Below are 18348 nucleotides of genomic sequence, written 5' to 3' on the forward strand. Positions count from 1 at the left end.
ATTTGCAGACAAACTAACACAGGCATTGGTCTCCCTTAATGCTGGTTAATAGCATCAGTATGACAGCGGTAAGCATCTGTCAGTTTGCTCAGTCTCCCGGTCAAATGTGAGAGCAGAAGTGATGACGTGGGCATCTCCATCTTATCAGCAACAGCCACTCTACCCATCAACGTGCTCACATCTCTTTGGTTTCCACATGATGATTAAGGAAGCATCTGTCTCTTTTTTGGCCAACCAGGAGGCCATCTGTCAGGGGTACATGGATTGTGCTTTTCCGGCATGACATGGGGTTGGACTAGATGGCCCATGTGGTCTCTTTCAACACTATGAGTCTATGATTCTAACCTTTTGCCCCTTGGAGATGGGCTTCTGTAATCCCACATCACTATAGTAGCAGAGGACGTTGCTAAGACCTACAGTTAAGTGGTTGCTGTAGCAGCAACAAAGAGATCGTATAGTTGTTATGCCCATTTTGACTTGAGCCTTATTCCCATGGTAGCAGTATTCTGCATGACAGCTTTAATGGTCAGGAGGACAGGATGGGCCGGAATTAGGTGGTACGGCAACATGATTTCTCTGATTTCTGTGGCAATATGGGGTTCATTTCGAGACTCCAGGAAGCCACCTGTGCAGACAGCAAAAATGAGAGAGCGTCGCCAAGGAATAAAGTAAATAAAGTTAATGGCAAGTCCAGAGGTGTAGCTGAATCAAGAGGAAGTCGGTGGGTGGGAAAGAGACATGCGCAACGCTCCCATGCGCTGTTACCTGGGAGGAAGGAAGTACTTTTTGTACTGGGAAGGGCCTTGTTGCTTTGCCTTCCAACAAGATGTAGATCAACAAAATGAATCCTCACGGGATGGATGTGGCTTTTCAATATATCACTGAGAGAAGTAGAAAGTGACGAGAAAGCCTGATAGCGCATTTGGGAGAGGGAGAAATCCAGAGACCAAAGGTAAAGCGGAAGGAAATTCTGTCACGTGGCAACCAACTTCAAAAAGAAGAGGAAACAACCTTATACATGAAATAAACAACCCAAGAAAGTGGAATATCCTCCACAGTGACAGGAAGGACAGCCCATTCAGCTAAGGACAAGCAAGACGTCTTAGCAAGAAAAGGGGCTGAGGGAGCAGGGAGGCAAATTTGGCATTCTGCATCTTTCAATTGTATCAGAGACTGATTTGAGAGCTACCTCTTGTTGTTGCTGTCAGCTGCTCCAATGCTGGATCACAGAGCTAGGATGGACAGCTCCAAGAAGGAGAAGGTAATGTTTCATGTTTGATTTTGGCTCTTAGATCTGGCAGTTTTGTGAGTGGATGCAAACTTTGATAACGGAAAGCAACTTTTGCTTGCCTTAGATAGGGTTTCCCAGCCACGATCCATAAAACATACACTCGACTTTAATATTTGTGGTACTTACTTACTTATTTAATTAGGTGATCCCTCGTTGTCTGAGTAGGATTGTCTTCCAAGATCGGTGTACTGGCGGTGGGTTCATAGGTGATTGTGGAGCCCTATTCTTGACTTGCATGTTCTCCTGCAGTGAGGGCATCGGTTTCCAGGTGGAAGGCGGTCCCGGTCAGGGTTGGCTTGACGCGCCTTCCTCTTGGCATGTTTCTTTTTTTCACCCTCCATTCATGCCTCTTCAAATTCTACAGCACTGCTGGTCACAGCTGAACTCCAGTTGAAGCATTCAAGGGCCAGGGCTTCCTAGTTCCAGTGTTTATGTCAGAGTTTTAAAGGTTGGCTTTGAGCCCATCTTTAAATCTCTTTTCCTGTCCTCCAACATTCCGTTTTCCATTCTTGAGTTTGGAGTAGAGCAACTGCTTTGGGAGATGGTGGTCAGGCATCCAAAAAACGTGGCCAGTCCAGTGGAGTTGATGACGGAGGACCATCGCTTCAATGCTGGTGGTCTTTGCTTCTTCCAGCATGCTGACATTTGTCCGCTTGTCTTCCCAAGAGATTTGCAGGATTTTTCAGAGGCAGCACTGATGGAATCGTTCTAGGAGTTGCATATGACATCTGTAGATAGTCCACATCTCGCAGGCGTATAGCAGAGTCGTGAGGACAATAGCTTTAAAAACAAGCACCACAATATTTGTGGTACAGCAGGAGAAAAGGCAGCTGTGACTTATTGTCCGCTACGTCTTTGCTGTCCTCCGCAACACATTAGGATGCCACATTTTGAACAGGGAAGGGAGCAGATTAATGGAACTGGATGAAATAAGAGGTGGGAAGTGCTGTAGTTACTTTCTATCTCAAAACTGCATCTGGAAATGTAAAGGAACATGTGCTCTATGGAATACAGCATGTCAACCCTCCACTGAAACAAACCACCAGGAACTATGTTTTAAAGGTAACATCTCAAACTCGAACTTTCTTATCTCAATGTGTTGTTGAAAGCTTTCATGAGCAGAATCACTGGGTTGCTGTGAGTTTTCTGAACTGTATGGCCATATTCCGGAAGCATTCTCTTATGATGTTTCACCCACATCTATGACAGGCATCCTCAGAGGTTGTGAGGTCAGAGGTTGTGACCTCACAACTTCTGAGGATGCTTGCCATAGATGTAAGCCAAACGTCAGGAGAGAATGCTTCTGGAACATGGCCATACAGCCAGCAAAACTCACAGCAACCCAGTTTCTTATTTCACTTTCCCCTTTCTTTTGCTAGACTGCTAATGTTGCTGGAGTTGATCTGCTACACCAGTGCAGAAGGGAGATAATTGGTTTTTAGAATCTCCAAATATCAGCTGTAGAGGGTTGTATCACCTTGAAGATAAAATGTGACTTTAGTTATTTGTCATTTTAATCATCAGGTTTGCATGTGAGAAGCACTACATCTATTCCAATTGTACCGTGGTCTATTAAAAGGGCACTTAAGTAAATCTTCTAAAACGATTATAATGAAAACTGCCAAACCCTGTCTATACCTAGCAATCACACTTATGCCTCAGAATATGATGCAGTTCTTACCTAGAGTTGATGGAATCTCCACATTCCAGACATAAACGTATTGAAAACTGTGTTGTTGAAGGCTTTCATGGCCGAAATCACTGGGTTGCTGTGAGTTTTCTGGGTTGTATGGCCAAGTTCCAAAAGCATTCCCTCCTGATGTTTCACCCACATCTATGTAAGGTCACAACCTCTGACCGCACAACCTCTGAGGATGCCTGCCATCAGGCCCGTAGCCAGGATTTTAATTCGGGGGGGGGGGGGGGGGCTGAGTCTCAGTAAAAGAGGGTCTACCCTAGCAAACCTTTTGTATCGTTACCCCAATACCCCCATGCATATGGGATATATTGAGCATGGTGATCAGATCATGATATGAATAAACATAACAGTTTAAATAATGTACCAGTAAGGTCTTTTCGCAGACCACTATGAGAATTTCTGGGGGGGGGGGGGGCTGAAGGCCCCAAAGCCCCCCACCCCCGGCCACATGCCTATCAATGGGCACATTCCCTCTGGGTGATCTGATTGTCACAGGTATAACCTCCTTGCAATGGGTTGAGTCTATGACTGTTGCCAGAAATTCTGAATTGGGTATAGCTATGCTTGAGTGTTGTGTTTTGACAACAGTTACAATTTAGTACTATAATATTTTGTGAACTGAATGATACTCGTAAAATAATGCTTAAATTAAGTACAAACCATTCCTTATTAAATTGAAGTAGATCCCATGTGTGTTTTGAAAACGAAAGTTTAATATACACAGAAACTGGAGGTCAAGAATGAGTAGAGCAATTCAAGAGTACCGTAATCACAGTATAATTTGACTATGCTTCTTGATAGTACTTGTTGATTTTGTGTGTGTGTGTCAGGAGTGACTTGAGAAAGTGCAAGTTGCTTCTTGTGTGAGAAAATTGGCCGTCTGAAAGGACGTTGCCCAAGGGATGCCCAGATGTTTGATGTTTTACCATAGAATCATAGAATCATAGAATCAAAGAGTTGGAAGAGACCTCATGGGCCATCCAGACCAACCCCCTGCCAAGAAGCAGGAATATTGCATTCAAATCATCCCTGACAGATGGCCATCCAGCCTCTGTTTAAAAGCTTCCAAAGAAGGAGCCTCCACCACACTCCGGGGCAGAGAGTTCCACTGCTGAACGGCTCTCACAGTCGGGAAGTTCTTCCTCATGTTCAGGTGGAATCCCCTCTCTTGTAGTTTGAAGCCATTGTTCCGCGTCCTAGTCTCCAGGGAAGCAGAAAACAAGCTTGCTCCCTCCTCCCTCCTCCCCATCCTTGTGGGAGGCTTCTCTCATGCCCCCGCATGGGAAGCTGGAGCTGACAGAAGGAGCTCACCCTGCTCTCCCCGGATTCGAACCGCAGTCCTGCCGGCACAATCCATTGCACCACCAGGGGCTCCCTTGTTGAACGAAATTGCAGAATTTCTGCTTACATCAAATACAAGCTAATAGATGCCTTTACTCCATCACATTGTTTTGCATATAATAGCACTCCTTATTAATGTGACCCATGTTACTGTTTGAGGAGCTGCTCTCTTGTTTCAATCTGTTTTATAGAATCTACACTGTAGAATTAATGCTATTTGATACCACTTTAAATGCCATGGCTCAATGCTTTGGAATCATGGGGAGTTGTAGTTTTGAAAGGTCTTTAGTGTTCATTGCCAAAGAGTGCTGGTGCCTCACCAAACTGCAGGTGCATCCAAAAATTGGGGCTTTGACACCCTCTGTTAGCCTCTCAGCTGTCAAGAGATGAGGCGCACAGGTCATTTGGTCGCAGTCTTTCCCACCACGGTTGGAGGTTTAATGTTTCTATACTAACTAGAGTAATGTGTATTTATATTAGACACTAGCCGTCCCCGCCACACGTTGCTGTGGCCCAGTCTAATGATCAGGAAAATAAAGTAATGAGAAAGCTTTGGGTTGTTGTAGGTTTTTTCGGGCTATATGGCCATGTTCTAGAGGCATTTTCTCCTGACGTTTCACCTGCATCTATGGCAATCATCCTCAGCGGTAGTGAGTTTCACCCTGGTCATTCCACAGATATATAAACCCTTTTCCCTACTTCCAACAGACCTCACTACCTCTGAGGATGCTTGCCATAGATGCAGGTGAAACATCAGGAGAAAATGCCTCTAGAACATGGCCATATAACCCGAAAAAACCTACAACAACCCAGTGATTCCGCCCATGAAAGCCTTCGAGAAAGTGTTGGTTTTTAATATATGTATTTTTTTTACATATTTCTTGCTGTTTCTTTGTTGGTGTTGATGTAGAGATTGTATGGTTTGCCAAATCGTCCTTCTTTAGGGGTTCCTTTCAAATCTATGATACTATATGTGTGTGTGAATAATATATATCTATCTATATCTATAGCTGGATGGCTCTTTGTCAGGAGGGCTTTGATGATGTTTTCTTGCCCTGGTGAAGGGAGTTGGACTGATGGCCTTAAGTATTTTCTATTGGTCATGGGGGTTCTGTGTGGGAATTTTGCCCCACATCTGTCATTGGTGGGGTTCAGCATGCTCTTTGATTGTAGGTGAACCATAAATCCCAGTAACCACAAATCCCAGCTGTCAAGGTCTAGTTCCTCCAAACTCCATCTGTGTTCGTATTTGGGCATATGGAATATTCGTGCCAAGTTAGGTCCAGATCCATCATTGTTTGAGTCCACCGTGGATTGTCTGGATGTAGGCAAACTACAACTCCCAAACTGAAGGTCAATGCCCACCAAACCCTTCTAGTGTTTTCTGTTGGTCAAGGGAATCCTGTATGCCACGTTTGGTTCAATTCCATCATTGGTGGAGTTCAGAATGCTCTTCGATTGTAGGTGAAATATAAATCCCAGCAACTACAACTCCCAAATGACAAAATCAGTTTTTTGGAGTGACGAGTGTATTGTGTCTAAATTTGGTGACAATTCATCTAGTGGTTTTTTAGTTATGTTAATCCCACAAACGAACATTACATTTTTATTTATATAGACTTGCCGTCCCTTGCCACGTGTTGCTGTGGCCCAGTCTGTGTATATGTGTTTTGTGTATGTATATGTGTTTATGTGTGAGTATATATTTGTGTTTATATGTGTGTTTGTGTATATATATGTGTGGGTGTATATATGTGTGTGTATATATTGGTATATATTTGTGTGTTTATATGTGTGCATGCATATTGTGTATATGTGTGTCCTGTCTATATTAATATTTGTGTGTATATGTGTGTATTTATGTGTATATGTATGTGCATCTATTTGTGCATGTGTATATGTATATGTATGTATATTTGTGTGTGTATGTGTATATGTATATGTGTGTATGTATGTATATTTGTGTGTGCACGTGTATATGTATATATGTGTATATGTATGTGTATGTGTGTGTATATGTGTATATTTGGTTTGTTTGTGCATATATATACGTGTGTGTGCATGAATGTGTGCATGTGTATATGTAAATGAGTGTATTTATATATGTATATATGGTGTGTTTTTTGGGTTTTTAAGTTTGTTCCGCTGGGGTTTGTTTTGTGTGTGCATGTGTATATGTGTGTGTATATGTGTATATTTGGTTTGTTTGTGCATATATATACGTATGTGTGTATGAATGTGTGTATGTGTGTATGTATATGAGTGTATTTGTATATGTATATATGGTGTATTTTTTGGGTTTTAAGTCTGTTCTGCTGGGGTTTTGTGTGTGTGTGTGATTTTTTTTTTGTTAGGGTTGATGGACACTCGTTGGACTGTTTGGTTGGTGTCAGTTTGTCCAGTGGTTTTTGAGTTATGTTAATCCCACAAACTAACATTACATTTTTATTATATAGACTAGCTGTACCCGCCACGCATTGCTGTGGCCAACCTTCCCTCCCGTTTTCTCTACTCCTTTCTTTCTCCCCTTCCTTCCTTCCCTCCCTTTTTTTATTCTCTCCTTCCTTCTCTTACTTTTCCCTTCCTTCCCTCCTTTTCTTTCCCTTACTCTTTCTCCCCTTTCTCCCTTCTCTACCTATTCTTGGACTGCAACTTCCAGCAGTCCTCCTGATCAAGCTATCTATCTACCTACCTACCTACCTATCTCTCTCTCTCTATCTAATCTATCTATCTTATCTATCTGGAGGATTGCTGGGAGTTGCAGTCCAGGAATAGGAAGTTGGAAATATGCCAGGATTGAGATGTTCTCAAAGAAGTCCAAGGAGAAGAAAGCTTGTATCTTGGAAGCAGTGCATTTAGGTCATCCTCCTCTGCTACAGGGCCTGGTCTAGGGGATGCTGGGAGCTGTAGTCCAGAAGAGAGTGTGGATATGCTATTGTGCGTTTTGTTTGCCAGGAGAAGTTGTTTTGCGTATGCGCTGTAGCATCTTTTTGCTTTTGTTGGCTATTGAAGTCCCTTCTGCTGTGTTTTTCAGTGTTTTTATGAGGGATGGTCACTTGTTGGCCTGAGAGGTGTATTGTGTCCAAATTTGGTGTCAATTCATCCAGTGGTTTTTGAGTTATGTTAATCCCACAAACGAACATTACATTTTTATTTATATAGATTGGCATGTGCAAATTTAAAGCAAATATGTGTTCTTACTGGCAAATAAGTGAATGCATGAGTGGTGGTCAGCAAAGGAAGGCATGCATGATCAAAAAATTGGGTTATTTTCATTGGCAGAGATAATGATGCCATCCTGATACATGCTTCTTCCCTCTGAGTATAGCACAGCATACTTCAACCTGCTTTGAATATTACAGTATTCAAAGATCACGAGGTCTTGGGTGGACAATCAAAACGCATTTGCTTTATAAGATACTTGTTCTTGCATAAACGGAAACTGTTTCTAAAATGGAATCATTGCATATTTGCATTGGAATGGGCCAAAAGGACTATACAGTCCAATCTCCTGTCATACAGGAATACACAACATAGCCAACAAGATGTTTAATCTGGCTAAATAAATAAAAATGATTTATGCTGTTCTCTGGAACAAATGTACAAGTTATGCCAACAAACTGTTCTGAAACAGACCATAAGATGGTGATAAGGAATTTGCAGGATTGTTTAAATTCGAATGGTTCATAAATTAGCTACTGTTTTTGTGACTTCATTACTCTTTTATCTGCTACATTAATTTCTCCAGCTGTGCTAATGCCTACTCTTCAACTGGATCAAAGCGAATTTCTAAGCATTGTTCCAAGCTGATGTTATCTGCAATCATGCTGGCAGACAGGAGAAAACTATCAATTAGCCCTTTGTTATTTCCTCTAAGCACTGAAAGTAAGCCCTGTTCTAAGGACATATGTATAGTCTGATAATTTCCTCTTCAGTATAAAAACATTTGATTAGACTTTCTCTATTAGAAGGCAATGCCAGTAGGTAGGAATGCATATATTATATTGAGCCCAACAGCTTGTTCTTGCTGAGTGTTGTTATTATGTCAACTCAGGGATGGATCAGGTTCATACAATGTCTTACCCAAAATTGATCAGCGATGTCACCCATTATATATATTTATATTTATTTACAGTATTTATATTTATACAGTATTTATATTTATTTACAGTATTTATATTCCGCCCTTCTCACCCAGAAGGGGACTCAGGGCGGATCACAGTATATTTATTTATTTATTTATTTATTTGCTGCATTTGTTGACCGCCGTTCTCAGCCCTAGGGCGACTCACGGCGGTGTACAACATATAAAAGACAATTTACAATAAAGCATTAACGAAAAATCAACATATCACTAGTACACAATAATATAATTACACTAAAATAATCCGCTCCGTCTTATCGTAGAATCATAACCAATCTCGCAATCCATATACCGTTCCAGTTGTCATTACCAGTTAATGTAGCACTCAGTTAAATGCCTTCTCAAATAGCCATGTCTTTAGGCTCTTACGGAAAGACATAAGGGAGGGCGCCTGTCTGATGTCAACAGGGAGGGTGTTCCACAGCCGGGGGGCCACCACCGAGAAGGCCCTCTCTCTCGTCCCCGCCAGACGTGCCTGTGAAGCAGGCGGGATCGAGAGAAGGGCCTCCCCAGACGATCTCAAGGCCCTCGTGGGCTCATAGGCCGAGATGCTGTCCGAAAGGTATTTTGGGCCGGAACCGTTTAGGGCTTTGTAGGATAACACCAGCACCTTAAATTGGGCCCGGTAGCAGATCGGCAGCCAGTGGAGCTGGAACAACAAGGGCGTTGTATGCTCCCTGCGTCCCGCTCCTGTTAGTAACATGGCTGCTGCGCGCTGGACTAGCTGAAGCTTCCGGGCCGTCTTCAAGGGCAGCCCCACGTAGAGAGCGTTGCAGTAGTCAAGTATATATATGTGTGTGTATGTGTGTGTGTGTGTGTGTGTGTGTGTGTGTATATATATATATGGCAAACATTCAATGCTGATAAGAAAGACAATTGTACATAGATAGAGGGGTGTGTGTGTATTTATATATACAGTATGTATACACACACGCACACAGAGTATGTGTGTGTATATATGAGGGGCTGCTGATAAGTCTTTGGCTTTACCCAGAAAGAAACGAGATAGGAAGATGAAACTTTTCATTTCTTCCACATACTCTCCACTGATATCGACACACTTCTTACATCAGTATTCCAAGTTCTGTACATGTTGCAAAAAGAAGGATTTTGGTTGTGCCTCAAACCAGTCATCCGTAGCAGCCAAGGCATCAGAAATGATGCAAAATTTGGAGTGTTTTGTCAGTTTTGGAAACAGATGAAAGTCGGAGGGAGCTAGATCTGGTGAATAAGGTGGGTGGTCAACCAGCTGGAAGCCTGGCTCCACCAGTTTTGCCATGTTCACTTGTGCAGTGTGAGCAGAAGCATTGTCTTGCAGGAATAAGATTCTTTTGGACAGCTTGCCACATCTTTTGGCCTTCAGAACTGCCTTCAATTGGTCCAAAAGTTCAGTGTACTGCCTTTCATTGATGGTGGAACCATTTTGAAAGTCCACTAGCAGCACACCCTCCTTATACCAGAACACAGACGTCATCACCTTAGCGGCTGATTTTTGCATCCTGAACTTTTTTGGACGAGGAGAGCTGTTCAGTAGTGGAACTCTCTGTCCCGGAGTGTGGTGGAGGCTCCTTCTTTGGAGGCTTTTAAGCAGAGGCTGGATGGCCATCTGTCCGGGGTGCTTTGAATGTGATTTTCCTGCTTCTTGGCAGGGGGTTGGACTGGATTGCCCACAAGGTCTCTTCCAATTCAATGATTCTATGATTCATATCAACATAACAAAGTATTTGTTGTCTTATTGCTGTTTTGCGAGGGTTGTTTTAGGTGATGCATGCTACTTTGTTTCTCTTAGAAAATCGGAATAAATAAAAGAAACCCCCATAACCAATCTGTACCTCATATTCAGTTTTAGTTGCTAACAAGGTGCTTTAAAGGCCGATGTGATCTGAGACAGCATTAATAGAAGCATAATGCTCTGATCAATTGTATGCCGTCGCGCCTGGAGGCTATAACTCTTAGTGAAAGAGACATAGACATCTTTCCCCCAGGGGATTGCTTCTTGCCTTCCTTTAGAGAACTGGAACTCCCAAGGACCAAAACAATGTAGATAACTCAAAATAGGTTTTATTGTTCACAAAGAGTTATCCCTTTAAGGCAATAAGCTGGAAGTTTCAAAGAGGTAAAGGAAATATACATTACAGTCTCTGGTTGTCTTGGATCCAAGGAGATTTCGCAGCTGAGAAGCTTTTCCTGGTCCCTCTTTTCTAAATGGCTGTGAAAGCTGAAACAAACACAACCCCCAGTCCAATTGCCTATGTTGAAGGCACAGAGTCTTCCTTTTGATGCCAAAGGACCAGTTTGAAGGTGCTTAGGTCTCCTCAACGTTGTCCAGGCCACTCTGGGCATGAAGTATGAGTCCCAAGGGTAAAAACCTTAGAATTGGCAATGAGAGGTAACTTAATTAAAGCCAAGTCTCTTTCTCACATCTATCTGATAGAAAGTTTGATGGTAGAATGGAAAAGGAAAAGCTCTGCCTTCCTCCAGGAAGAGGTGGGGCCAAGCAATTGAGCTGAGGAAGCAATATAACTGGTGCAAACAACATTGATTGACAGCTATAAATAACCAATCAATCCAACTATACATTTACAAAATAAGCGACTATGGTCATGTTATACAGTTTAAACCTTTGCACTTTAAAGTTCTGCACACAGGTGGCGCCACTCGCGCCATCACAAATTGTGATGAGAAGATACATCATGTTGAGTAAACTGAGTTCCTGAGGCAATGAAAGATAAATCATTTAATTATTGTAAACACATCTCTCTATGTTTTTGTATATTCAGAAGAGCTTAAATGTATTGGGAACTAGCCATCCCCTGCCACGCGTTGCTGTGGCCAAATCTGTGTATATGTGTTTTGTGTGTGTATATATATGTGTGTGTATATATATTTGTGTATATATGTATATATGTGTGTTTGTGTATATATATGTGGTTTTGCACATGCGTTGTAATGTGGTTTTTTTTGTGCTTTTAAGTCTCTTCCGCTGTGTTTTTCAGTGTTTTTATGAGTGATGGTCAATCATTAGCCTGATCGGTGTATTGTGTCCAAATTTGGTGTCAATTTGCCCAATGGTTTGTGAGTTATGTTAATCCCACAAACTAACATTACATTTTATTTATATAAATTTTATTAATCTATTATTATTATTATTTTATTGTATTAGTTATATTATTATATATTTATTATTCTATTATTCTATTATCATATGTTATTATTATAATATTTCTATGACCCTCTGTGCATGCTCAAGCCTAGCTTTGCAGTGCTGGATTTCTAATTATTATTATTATTATTATTATTATTGTATTTTTTTTGGCTTTTGAAGTCCCTTCTGCTGTGTTTTCCAGTATTTTTATGAGTGATGGTCACTCATTGGCTTGAGAGGTGTATTGTGTCCAAATTTGGTGTCAATTCACCCAATGTTTTTTGAGTTATGCTAATCCCACAAACGAACATTACATTTTTATTTATATAGATTTCCAACCACTAGACATAGACAGATGATGGGCTTGGATTAGGGGATGAATGGTGGTGGTATAACACTGTGGGCTAATGAATGCTCCAAAAGAGCTTGCTAGGGGGAATCTACAGCCTGAATGTAAATACATTTCCAAAGAGCCAGCAAATGGACCTTGCATGTCTGCTCTATAGCTGGGGAGGTATAGGCCCTATAGGAGCCTCCTAAAGTCTAAACAGTATTTGTCTTCAAGGTGATTGATTCTCTCAGCCATTCTTTACCTACTCACACTTTCCAACTGGTGTTTTTAATAACTGAAAAAAATACGTCTTTCTCTTGACTTACAGCATGGGATAAATGAACAAAATCTGGCAACCAGTATTTAAAAGAAACTCTAAAATCAGGACAGCAAATAAATGGCAACAATAAAAACCCAGGGGAATTCCAGACAAGAATCAATCAGGGCCAGCTAACACCTCCCAACAAAGGATCCCCCAGGTAGCAACCAGCCAGGCTTTGAAGCTGCAAGGCCATTAAATGCTAATCAAGGTGGCCAGTTGCAACATTAACACTTGCCTCAAGCAGACAAGAGTTTTTTTCTCCCACCCTGGACATTCCAGATATATAAACCCCACTTGTCTAGTTTCCAACAGTTCTCACAAACTCTGAGGATGCCTGCCATAGATGTGGGTGAAACATCAGGAGAGAATGCTTCTGGAACATGACCATAAAGCCTGGAAAATTCACAGCAACCCTTGGGATAAATTATTTTTCTTCTTTTAAAAAAATTTGCAGCATCATAGCTGTTACACTTTTGTAGTAATCAAAGTGTATTGTACTATAAATATCCTCCGCTGACCTAGTGTCTTCCAGTGACTACAAATCTCATAATCCTCAATCAGCATGGAATGTCGGCAGGTGCTCCCAAAACTACTACTTGGCTGGATAATACTTTCCTCTACCCGGGATTAAAGTATGAAGTGGCTGTTGAATGCACCAATTACTTTCAATCTAGTTGTTCAGAGACTCTGTCTTTTGCTTCTGTAAAAAGTCTTGGGTCAACCCTATGCAAGGAATCTGTTAATGTGTGAGCATCAACTGTAAAATAAGATGCATAAAGCTGACTGGTCAGGCAATGCCTGGGGAGATGGCTAAGCCTGGGACTTTTGGATACTGTTACATTTTTGTTCAGGCTTGAACTATGCAGGTGCAGACAGTTTGAAGCGAGAAACAGAGAGAGTCAGAGTTTGGAGTGTGCTCTTGCTTCATGAGCTGAAGAAGTTTATCCACACGGACAGAGAAACGCCTCACTACCTCTGAGGATGCTTGCCATAGATGCAGGCGAAACGTCAGGAGAGAATGCCTCTAGGACATGGCCATATAGCCATGTTCTAGAAAAAAACCTACAACAACCCAGAGAAAGACCAATTTAAATCTCTCATAATATTATTAGTAACATTACATGTAATATAAAATATTTAATTATAATATATTATTATTAGTATATTGTATTACATTATAATATTATAAATATTATATGTATATACAATACATTTATATTATATTATATTATATTATATTATATTATATTATATATTATATTTAGCCTAGGAAAGGTATTAGATTTGAGTCCATAGGGTCTTTTCCCCCAAATTATATTTGAAGAAGATGAGAGATGAGAAGCTGTTTCTGTTTTCCCCACCCCTTTCTTGTCTCTTAGGGTACAGTAAAAAAAACCACACAAACACACAACTTGACATTATGCTAGATTTCCTTTGACTAGAAGCTGGCCACTTGGAGTGCCTCTAGTGTGGCTGTGAGAAGGTCCTCCGTTGTGCATGTGGCAGGGCTCAGGCTGCGTTGTAGTAGATGGTCTGTGGTTTGCTCTTCTCCGTCCTCGCCTGTCGTGGACTCCACGTGGCCCCATTTCTTAAGTCTTCTGTGTGCCCAGGAAGGAGTTTCTCATCTGGTCTCAGCCACTGATTGAGGTTCTGGTTTTAGTCTGCCACTTTTGGACTCTTGCTTGCTGAGCTATTCCTGCGAGTATCTCTATAGATTCTAGGAAGCTATTTCTTGATTTATGGCATTGGCTTGCTGGCTTATATCCGAACAGAGAATGGGCCGGAGATGTCATTACCTTGATTCTTTTATTATTGACTTCTACTTTCCGACAGATGTCAGATGATGTGATACTAGCTAAACAGTATTATTTCTCCAGCGGTGTTTGGCATAGACATCCTGTGATTTTTATTTGTCGTGTCAGGAGCAAACAAAAAGTTGTACTGCATTTTTTAACAAACAAAAAAACATACATACATACAAAACACAAAGTTTGCAAGCTTGGTAGTTGATTAGATGGTGGGGGCACGGGACAGGGCCTTTTCTGTGGCGGCCCCCCGACTTTGGAATGCCCTTCCAGAAGATCTTCGACAGGCCCCTACTTTAGTAGTTTTCAGAAAGAACCTGAAAACTTGGCTGTTTCGATGTGCCTTCTCAGATTAGGAATCCCCCATCCCAAGTCCTAGAAGCACTTTAGTATAATTAATATTGCTGCACACCGCACTATTTTAATCCGATGTTCCTCCTGCCATTTCAGCACTTTTAACCCTGTACCCCAGCGCACCGGCCGGCCCAGTTTTAAAGTGTCTTGTTGCATTGTCACTGTTGCTGTTATTTTGCTTAACTATTTGATTTGCTTTGTTTATTGTGTGTTATGTTTCTACTGTATTGTGTTCTGAGGCTTCAGCCTGTGTAAGCCGCATCGAGTCCTCCGGGAGATGCTAGCGGGGTACAAATAAAGTTAATAATAATAATAATAATAATAATAATAATAATAATAATAGATGTCCTTTGACCAGTAGCTGGCCACTTGGAGTGCCTCTGGTGTTGCTGTGAGAAGGTCCTCCATTATGAAGGTGGCAGGGCTCAGGTTGCATTGCAGTAGGTGGTCAGTGGTTTGCTCTTCTCCACACTCGCATGTCGTGGATTCCACTTTGTGGCCCCATTTTTTTGAGATCGGCTCTGCATCTCATGGTGCCAGAGTGCAGTCTTTTCAGCGCCTTCCAAGTCACCCAGTTTTCTGTGTGCCCAGGGGGGAGTCTCTCAGCCATTGATTGAGGTTCTGGGTTTGAGCCTGCCAGTTTTGGACTCTCGCTTGCTGAGGTGTTCCAGCGAGTGTCTCTGTAGATCTTAGAAAACTATTTCTTGATTTAAGTCGTTGGCATGCTGGCTGATACCCAAACAGGGGGTGGGCCGGAGATGTCACTGCCTTGGTCCTTTCACTATTGGTTTCTACTTCCCGGCAGATGTCAGGTGGTGCAATACCGGCTAAACAGTGTCATTTCTCCAGTGGTGTAGGGCACAGACACTTCGTGATAATGCGGTATGTCTCATTAAGAGCCACATCTACTGTTTTAGCGTGGTGAGATGTGTTCCACACTGGGCGTGCATACTCAGCAGCAGAGTAGCACAGCGCAAGGGCAGATGTCTTCACTGTGTCTGGTTGTGATCCCCAGGTTGTGCCAGTCAGCTTTCGTATGATATTGTTTCTAGCGCCCACTTTTTTCTTGATATTCAGGCAGTGCTTCTTGTAGGTCAGAGCACTGTCCAGAGTGACTCCCAGGTATTTGGATGTGCTGCAATGCTCCAGTGGGATAACTTCCCAGGTAATCTCAGAGCTCGGAGATATCACATTGTCCTGTGATAATGCAGCATGTCTCAATGCATGGCATATTTTTTTTTCTCTGGCAAGGCAGTGTATGGGTTGATCAAACATGAACTACACGTGGTTGATTTTACGTTATGCCACACCCTATTACAACTTCAGCTTAGCATCAGCTGCATAAAATGGTTCTTTCTTTTCTTCTCCTTCCTTCCTTTCTGGAAACCTCTGCCACTAGGTTGTTGGACTGGATGATCCTGAATGATTCAACGTGGTGTTTCTTGTGCAGACTTATGCCCTTATGACATGTGCTTTGTTGACTCTGGCAATGAGAAAGATGATGATCTCACAGTCGGGGCTCTGCAAATAACTAGAATGAAACTGACCAAGTTAAAACTCATTAGTCCATATAGACTCACACCTGGCTGGCTCCACTCCAGCACAGCTGTGCAACCTAAAGAAAGAGAGATATGCAACGGGGGCCTTCCTCCATCATCCTGGAAAGATCCTGGTTCATTAGCTTAAAAGAGCAATGTTTAAGCCACACGTGAGAGCCCAGAGAATTTGTTTGTCTCGGTGAACAGTTGCTATGGATTTGTGATCATAGCCTAGGATTCTGCTGTTCAAAAGAATACCAGAAAGCTTTTTGTCTCTTTGTGTGCAAAATAGAGAGAGAGAAGGCAGGGGTTCAGGAAAATGAGTATATGACAGAACAAGATCATAACGTTCTTGATTATGAATTACTGTATATGCTCGAGTATAAGCCGACCCGAATATAAGCTGAACCACTTAATTTTATCACAAAAAACTGGGGAAATGGATTGACTCGAGTATAAGCCGAGGGTGGGAAATTTAGCATCTACTGGCACATTTCAAAAAGAAAATAAATACCAATAACATTACATTAATGGAGGCATCAGTAGGTTAAATGGTTTTGAATATTTATATAAAATTGTAATTTAAGATAAGACTGCCCTAACCTTCTTCAATATAAATGTGCTTACGTAGCCTTCGAATAGTAATTGTTGTTGTTGTTCATTCGTTCAGTCGTCTCCGACTCTTCGTGACCTCATGGACCAGTCCACGCCAGAGCTCCCTGTCGGCCGTTACCACCCCCAGCTCTCTCAAGGTCAGTCCAGTCACTTCAAGGATGCCATCCATCCATCTTGCCCTTGGTTGGCCCCTCTTCCTTTTGCCTTCCACTTTCCCCAGCATAATTATCTTCTCTAGGCTTTCCTGTCTCCTCATGATGTGGCCAAAGTACTTCAACTTTGTCTCTAGTATCTTTCCCTCCAGTGAGCAGTCGGGCTTTATTTCCTGGAGGATGGACTGGTTGGATCTTCTCGCAGTCCAAGGCACTCTCAGAACTTTCCTCCAACACCACAGCTCAAAAGCATCGATCTTCCTTCGCTCAGCCTTCCCTAAGGTCCAACTCTCACATCCGTAGGTTACTACAGGGAATACCATGGCTTTGACTAGGCGGATCTTTGTTGCCAGTCTGATGTCTCTACTCTTCACCATTTTATCGAGATTGGACATTGCTCTCCTCCCAAGAAGTAAGCGTCTTCTGATTTCCTGGCTACAGTCTGCATCTGCAGTAATCTTTGCACCTAGAAATACAAAGTCTAATAATAATAAAAAATAATAATAAAAAATAATAATAATAAAAGTCGAATAATAATAAAGACAGTAAAATAATAAATGTAATAATATTAATAATAGAGTGAAATAATAAATGTAATAATAACAATCATAAAACAATCATAAATAAGTACAATAATAAATGTAATGAGAACAATTATAAAATAAAATAATACTCCTGACCTCATGATAATGTTAAAAAACAAAGTATGGATTGTCGATGTCAATCCGAGGTGACAGCAGGATTGAAGAGAAACAACTGGAAAAGCTGACACAATTTGGAGTTGTAGTTCATCTACATTCAGAGAACACTGTAGACTCAAACAATGATGGATCGGGACCAAACTTGGCATGAATACTCAATATGCCCAAATGTGAATACTGGCGGAGTTTGGGGAAAATAGACCTTGACATTCGGGAGTTGTAGTTGCTGGGATTTATAGTTCACCTACAATCAAAGAGCATTCTGAAGCCCACTAATGATAGAATTGGGCTAAACTTCCCACACAGAACCCCCATGCCTTTAAGGGACTTGGTGGCATTAGCCTCCCTCCAACCTCACCTGTACCTGCGCACCATGCTGCCATGTACCAAGCACGCCTGGTCTCCCCTCCCTGCTTGAAATCTCAGAAACATCCCTCCCCTTGTCTAAGCGGCCGGCTGAGAGGCTGGCCAATCACAGTGGAGGAAAGCTTTCGATGGGAGAATTTGCAGTCTGTTTCCAAAAAGAAAGAGAAGGTCATGTTCTGTCGCGCGCTGGGCCTGTAACAGTTGTACTTTTCTATAGGACGTATACTTTAAGCCAGGGGTACTCAGACTTTTTAAACAGAGGGCCGGGTCACAGTCCCTCAAACTGTTGAAGGGCCGGATTATAATTTGAAAAAAACATGAATGAATTCCTATGAACACTGAACGTATCTTATTTGTAGTGCAAAAAAACACTTAAAAACAATACAATAACTAAAATGAAGAGCAATTTAACAAATATAAACTTATTAGTATTTCAATGGGAAGTGTGGGCCTGCTTTTGGCTGATGAGATAAGATTGTTGTTGTTGTTTTGTGCTTTCAAGTCGTTACAGACTTAGGTTGACCCTAAGCGAGGGCCGGGTAAA

At 41.8% G+C, this 18348-nt stretch overlaps 1 protein-coding gene across 1 annotated transcript in view; it reads left to right on the top strand.

Moving 5' to 3' along the window:
- Positions 1-843: 843 nt before the first annotated feature.
- Positions 844-18348, top strand: part of GCK (glucokinase) — a 41016-nt gene continuing 23511 nt past the window's right edge. The window contains exon 1 of the mRNA XM_060787671.2: positions 844-1261. Within this exon, the coding sequence (XP_060643654.2) occupies positions 1217-1261 (45 nt within the window). The 5' untranslated portion in view covers positions 844-1216. The remainder of the gene's footprint in view (positions 1262-18348) is intronic.

Source organism: Anolis sagrei, chromosome 7 (assembly GCF_037176765.1).
Source record: "Anolis sagrei isolate rAnoSag1 chromosome 7, rAnoSag1.mat, whole genome shotgun sequence".
Lineage (NCBI taxonomy): Eukaryota > Metazoa > Chordata > Lepidosauria > Squamata > Dactyloidae > Anolis > Anolis sagrei.